The sequence below is a fragment of the Orycteropus afer genome, unplaced genomic scaffold (assembly GCF_000298275.1).
Source record: "Orycteropus afer afer isolate SDZICR_OR568_19922 unplaced genomic scaffold, OryAfe1.0 scaffold01224, whole genome shotgun sequence".
Lineage (NCBI taxonomy): Eukaryota > Metazoa > Chordata > Mammalia > Tubulidentata > Orycteropodidae > Orycteropus > Orycteropus afer.
In genome coordinates, this window is record NW_006922811.1 from 129,111 (window position 1) to 135,977 (window position 6,867).

Below are 6,867 nucleotides of genomic sequence, written 5' to 3' on the forward strand. Positions count from 1 at the left end.
CATGCCCTCGCACTTCTCTTTTCAACATGCTTCTCTCCCACATTCTGGGGGCCAGCGGCTCTGTACTTCCCGGGGGAGGGACCCAATGCCGACTTCTTCTCCCAGTCGGAACAAGGTGTCTCAGTGGGTAGAAACCCCAGTGGGAAAGTGCCTGCCAAAATGATCACATTTCTAGAGTCCGCATACCCTGTCTTCAGGTTTGGTGATTTCCCCCCACCTCCATCCCACTACCTGTGTTTTGGTAACCTGACAAAATCCCTTATGGATTTCTGACCACTGTAACCTACCCCCTTTACTCTCTCAATCAGATCTCTCTTCTTCTAGGGAGGTTTTTCATGATTAATTTTATTCACTACGGTCTGCTACTCCAAGAAATAACCATTGGAGACAAGGTCAAAGGCTTAGACCAAGCAGTCAAGCCAATCATTTCAAGTGAGGGGTTTGCACTAGATGGACTAAACCTGCACTCATTTCATTCACGGCGTATGATTGCGAGGTCTGTGCATGGGGGCCAGGAAGGCAGACAGAGTGAGAAAACAGAGGAAGGGTTGTACCAAGTCTGACCAGCTTTCCAGGGACGCCACTCATTACTTTACATTCTCACTGTCCCCATCCTTCCCAGTTCCCCAGCAGGCCATATGGTTGCCGTATTCTATTTTAGCTCCATGCTTCAAAGATGAGTCCCTTCCCACCTATCCTGAGGTATCCACCCTTCCCCTCCTAATCCCAGTGACAACACATTTTTTTTTTTTTAATTGTGATTTGGGTGAAAGTTTACAGAGCAAAATCATTTTCCATACAGCAGTTCATACACATTTTCTTTCATGACATTTATTACAAATCCCACAACCTAACAGCTTTTCTCACTTCCTCCACGTAACCTTTTTGGTGTCCTTTCCTATGCATTCCTGCACTCTGAGCTATCTCCCTGTGCAAATACTGCCCTTCTGATCTGTCATGGTTGATTGTTCTAAGGAGTGTACCTACCTGGTGTAAATGTTCACCCTATAGACCTGTCCTTTGTCTGGATGAAAGCCACAGAAGTTGAGTTCAATTCCAGGCCTGAAAGGTGACTAGGGGCCATAGTCTTTGGGGGTTCACCATTCTCTACCCGATCAGCAAGTCTGGTCTTTTTATGGTTTGGAGTTTTGTTCCACACTTGTTTCTCTCTCCCATTCTACCCAGGATCTCCTATTTTGATTCCTTTCTGAGTGGTTGACAGTGATAGTCGAGCAACATCTAGTTTTTCTGGTACCAGGGTCATGTAGGCCGAGGTTCACGTGGTCCACTAGTCCCTTGGGCTGTTTCCATACACCTTTGATTTTCTGCATTCTTTGCTCCCACGAGGAGAGACCAAATGTTGCATCTTAGATGGCTGCTCACAACCTTTTAAGATCCAAGTTGCTACTCACCAAAGTAGGCTGTAGAACTATGTTTTCGTGTAGTATGTTATGCCATTTCAGTTTGGTGTCCCCCGCAATGCACCAGCAACTCAACATTTCCAGAGTCCCCACACCCTGTCTTCAGGTTTGGTGGTTCCCCCCCACCTCCATCCCACTACCTATGTTTTGGTAACGTAACAAAATCCCTTATGGATTTCTGACCACTGTAACCTACCCCCTTTTCGCTCTCAATCAGATCATGATTAATTTTATTCACACACCCCCCCAACACACACAGAGACACACACACCCGCCTTGACTTTTACATCTTCATTTATCTAGGTTCCCTTTACCCTCCTTTTTTGCTCCGCAAACACTGTGACGCACACTCTGCCATGTCCACTGCTGAAATTAAGGAGGGAATCCCAGTAGGATCTGGTCACCAAGTTTCAAAGGTGAGGGCTCAAGTGGAAATAAGGATGACTTTCTGGTTGCCTCTGTGCTGGTGGCACCAGTAGGGCATAATGAATCCAGGAAAAGGTCTAGGCCTGGGAAGGAGGGGATGGGCTCAGTTGGTGCTGTTTCCTACCTGATGAAATGACCATGGAGGAGACACCAAGGGACATACATGGGAGAGATCAAGGACACTCACAACAACAGAGAAGCGGTGAGAGGGGGAACTAAGAGAGTGATACAAAAGTCGAAAAGGAGGAGAGAAAAGAGCGACCACTGCTCTCAAAGAGAAACTGGTTTCTGCTGCAGGGGAGGGGGAAGAGTGGTGATGTGTGGCAACCTCGTGGATCCGGAAAAGGGGAAGATCACGAGAGAACATTCATCGTGCCTGCAGGGGAAATGTGGCAGGGCAGAGCCCATGTGGTGCCTAGACCCAACCCAGGTCACTCTAGTAAGGCTGGCTGCAGGGCTCCTACTCAAAGGTTGGCCCAGGTTCCCTACAGAGAGCCAAAGAATGCCAGAAGCAATTGTGATTTAAAACTTCTCCGAAATGGAGTCTTAGGCCTCTTGCTTTTTCTCCCCCACTTCCTCAACAGAGAGATCACTGACCACAGAACAAGAGAGGTACTTTGATTTGAAAAAGGAGCTCTGGAGGCGCTGTGGTTAAAACATTGGGCTGCTAACGAAAAGGTTGGTGGTTTGAACCCACCAGCTGCTCAGCAGGAGAAAGTCGAGGCAGTCTGCTTCCATAAAGATTTACACCCTTGGGAACCCTACAGGGAAGTTCTACTCTGCCCTATAGGGTCACTATGAGTCAGAATCCACTCGATGGCATGAGTTTTTTAATTTGAAACTGCTATAAACTGGGATGGGGTGGGGCAAAAATACGGGAAGAGAGGAAACCCCGGCATGGGTAAGAGAACAGGAGGGAACTAGCTTGGCCGTTGTTCCTGGGTTCCAAAGGCACCAGCTACTTCTCTTGTACCAGGATGCTGGGTTCAACCTGCCAAACAGAGCTGAGTCAGGGAAGAGCCACAAGCCAGGGTCAGCCCACAGCTTTTCTGAACAGCCAGTACTGTGAGGCGGGGTATGGTATGTGTTAACACTCACTTCAAAGGGCCTGGAACTTGTCTCTGAGGCTCTGCAGGGCCGCTGAAACAGAGAATGGCATAAGGACACAATCCAGACATAGGGATATAGAAACCTGTCCCTTTGTCCCCGTGGGGGAGTGGCCCAACCTTGCAATCTGACACTCCCTCTAGCCCCTATCCAAACTTGGCCTTATCCAGCCCTGGGGACTGACTCATCCATTCAGCACCTGAATTCAATGTGGAAATGTTTTCTAAATGGAACTCCAGGAACCAGCTGTTCTCAAATTTGGTGCATATCAGAAGCATTAAGACACAATCCAACCAACAAGCAAATGAGAATACATACCCTACCCAGTAGCACTTAAAGAGGAAATAAATGAGGCCTTTCTAATTACCCCACAAGATCTCTAGGACTTGTTGGCAAAGTGGTGTACTATGTGTATTCAGACGAGAATCGGGTACCTGGGCCCACCCCTGCCTCTGCCCATGCCCAGACCGAGGTTGCGCATACCAAGTTCATCTTTAAGGCGGGCAACTTCACTTTTAAGGCTGTCTATTTCTCTCTGTAGCAGGACACACTAGGGCAACAGACAACGGAGAAAGGGAAAATGTTAGTATATTCTTGCCTCCTCCCTCCTCCTCCTCCTCCTCTACTGTTCTACACCCCAAAGCCCAGTGACTAGACTGCCATGGAAGCTTCAACAGAAACAATGTGCCCTCCCCCCATGGGGCTGCAGGTTGGGGCAGGGGGATGAGGGCAATATAAGGTCAGTTTAGAGTGGACACAGGTCCCACCATTTAGTTTTGGCCTGCCTTTCAAAGAGCCAGAGAGAGCATTACCTGAGGGCAGCCCTGTTCTCCAGGTGTTTGCGGCTGCCTTTCCTGTCTTGCAGGACTGGCAGGTGCCCCCTGGTCATCTGAAAGAGAACACAAAATCCAACTTCAGAGCCTAGGAGTGAGGTGCAAAGGACCTAGCAGGTTCTACAGTGAGGCAGCACCACCCTCTGCTGGCAACAAGTTGCCCCTGCTGTGCCCTGCCTGGCAGATCCAACCTCCTCTCATGGCCTCCTTTCCTTGTTCCTCCAGTCTCACCCCATCTGGGACTGTGGCCTCAAGGACTGTGGTTGTGGCTGTGGCACTAGCAGAGCTGCAGCCACAGCCAGTCCCCCAAGGTGAGCAGTGTGGCCAAACAGGACTAGCAGAAAAGCCACTGTTCAGCTGAAAGCCTACTTCCGGAGTTGGAGTTAGAGCCCTGCTATAAATCACCCTCCATTACACAAACTCCATACAGTGGACACTTGGCTTAAGGCCAGCCCTGTCTGTATCTTGCTTCCTGTGAAAGAGTTGTCTGGGTAGGCAGAGAGGCCTGGGAGCAAGTGACAGGGCCAGAGTGCTCCCTCCTCATCCCATCCCCCCTCCACACATTTCAATCCCACAAGACTCACCTGAGGGTGCAGGCTCCCTGGGCCTGACAGCTCCCTGGTTCAATGCCAAGGGCTGTGAGTTTCCTGGAACCTGGGGAGCCCTGGTGCTAGGTTCTCCACTGCTGCCTTCTCCACGATACACGGACAGGCAAGACAGCGCTGGCCTGCTTGATAGAAGCTAAAAGAAAACTTTCCAGCTGATTTGGGGTGTGTGTGTGTGTGTGTGTCTGTCTGTCTGTCTGTGTGCCCACGCGCGCACGCATGGGCTTGCATGCGTATATCCGCGTGCTTGTGTGTGCATGTGCTGAGGTGAGGCAAAGACTAATGAGGGGAATCAAGAAGCTAATCTCCTTAGCATTTTGTCCCTCAGTCAGCCCCAGGTGAGGAGGCAGGGCTGAGCCAGGGAGAAAAATGGGGAAAACTGAGAATGCCCGGGCCCCTGGCAAGAAAGGCTTGGGAAACAGCTAGGAAGTGGCCATCAGGAAGCCAATGGGCCTGAACACTGAGGTGCTGGGCCCCAACTCTCAAGGGATTGGCCTATCCACATCAGCTGCCTGGTCTCCCTCCCTTCTTTGCCAGCTCCTCTCATGTGAGAGCATGCTTTGTTCCTATGAAAATGAGCCTAATTTGACACCTTGATGGCCTGGGTGCCCAGTGGCAACACCAGAGCAAAGCACAGAAGAAGCATGTGTGAAGATGTGTGTGTGTTGGGGTGCGGATGGGGGAGAGGTGGTGTGTGGGGAGGAGGGGCCTACTCACCTGGCCCTTTGGGACTGGATCTCTGTTTGGGTCGTTCTCTTCGACCACTGGCTCCAACTCCCTTGTCCTGCTCGACACAGGTTTCTTCCCAGTATTGTGTTTTGGCTGCCAGGGTCCCAAAGGGACCGAGGAGTCTCTCTTGGCTTTCCCCAGCAGTGGAATACCAGAGATTGGAGGTAAGGTGGATGGGTCTGGAAGGCCTCCAGAGACTCTCTGCCCCCATGATGGCAAGGCCGGGGGCTTTGTCCCCAGGACAACTTGTGAGACACAACCCAGGGATTTCTTCTCCTGGGGCACCTTCCCTCTAGGAGTGGCCCGGGGCAAGCCACCTGAAGCAGTAGCAGCAACACCTGAGTAGGTGGGCCTGCCCCCTCTCTTGCCCCAGACCACACCTGGCATTTTCTTGAGTGAAGAGCTCTCAAGCTCTTCTCCAACAGGCTGCCTTTCTGTAGCTGAAGGGAATCCCCGAGTAGAGGCCCCCAGGAAAGAGCCTGGCACGTGAAGGAGGTCCTCCCTGATGTGGGGATTCGAACGTCTGGGTGCATCTCCGGCATCCTCGGGGCAGCGGGGCTGTGCTTGGCTTGCCGCTTTGCGGTAAATGCTCACCCTCATCATCTGCATCTCAGTGACCTCATCCGATAATGACTCGGAGTCGGAATGCAGCTCGGCCAGGTCTTCTGTCCAGGGCTGTTAGAGATCCAGTGATACTCAACCTACTTTTACTGCCTCTTTTAAGGTTTCCCCAAGCCCCGCCTATCTCGAGCCCACCATTGAGGATGAAAGGAGCGGGAGACTCTCGCTGGGATTCTAGGGGCAGAGAGCTCTGGTAGCGTAGTGCCTAAGGCACCTGACTGCTAACCAGAAGGCTGGTGGGGCACCTGACTGCTAACCAGAAGGCTGGTGGTTCAAACCCACCAGCCACTCCTCGGAAGGAAGGTTGGGCAATCTACATCCACAGTGATATCGCCTCGGAAACTGAAGGAGGGGTCGCTATGAGTCGGGTCCAACTCAATGGCACGTAACAACAACAAGGGTAGGTGAGCATCTAGGGTGGTGGCCCGCATCTAAGTCCACCCAAATGATAGATACCTGAGCATCGCAGGTCTCTGGGGACGGGTTTCTGCTGACCCGCCATGCATCCCGGTCGGTCACCGTCCGCGCGATGGCCGCGAAATCTTCAGCCTCTTCCAAGTGGGACACGTAGTCCAGAACATTCTTCCTGTCACCGGTTGACGAGCCGGGTCGGGTTTCTCGGCCCCGCAGCATGGCCCCTCCTGCTCTCCTCACTACCCTCTCGGCCTCGAAGCCCATCAGGACACGAAGCCCACCCTCGCCCTCCCCGCTGCAAAGCGCCCTCAGATTAAGGCCTCGTCTGGCCCCCCGCAGGCCTCTGGGGCTTGCCCTGCGGATGCCGCCCCGCTGCTCGCCCTCTGGGCTGATACCCGCTCCCCACACAGACACCTTATCCGGGGAGCTCATGTTGCCCCTGTCGCAGCTAGAGGACTGGGCCACGCGAGGCAGCAGCAAAGCCTTCAGAGGCCACCACAATGGCCTGACGAGACCAACCGCCACAAACCACACGCGACCTCCATAGAAGCTGCCTGTCGAGGCAGTCTCACGTGTCCTCCCCCCAGCCAACCAGTGGGCCCCTTTTTGGACCGCCCCTTGAGGACGTAACCAATAAGGACGAGGGCCTTTGGTTTCCCCCTCCAAAATCCACGGGCAGGTGAAAGCCAATCAGGTGGTTTGGTGGGGTTT

At 52.6% G+C, this 6,867-nt stretch overlaps 1 protein-coding gene across 1 annotated transcript; it reads right to left on the bottom strand.

The window, feature by feature from the left end:
- Positions 1–2,946: 2,946 nt before the first annotated feature.
- On the bottom strand, positions 2,947–6,588 carry LOC103213044 (uncharacterized protein CXorf49 homolog). The gene is made up of 6 exons (XM_042783451.1): positions 6,199–6,588; positions 5,110–5,796; positions 4,372–4,528; positions 3,767–3,843; positions 3,438–3,504; positions 2,947–2,987 (listed from the first exon to the last, which is right to left on the bottom strand). The coding sequence occupies exons 1-6, from the start codon at positions 6,586–6,588 to the stop codon at positions 2,947–2,949; spliced, it is 1,419 nt and encodes a 472-aa protein (XP_042639385.1).
- Positions 6,589–6,867: the final 279 nt, after the last annotated feature.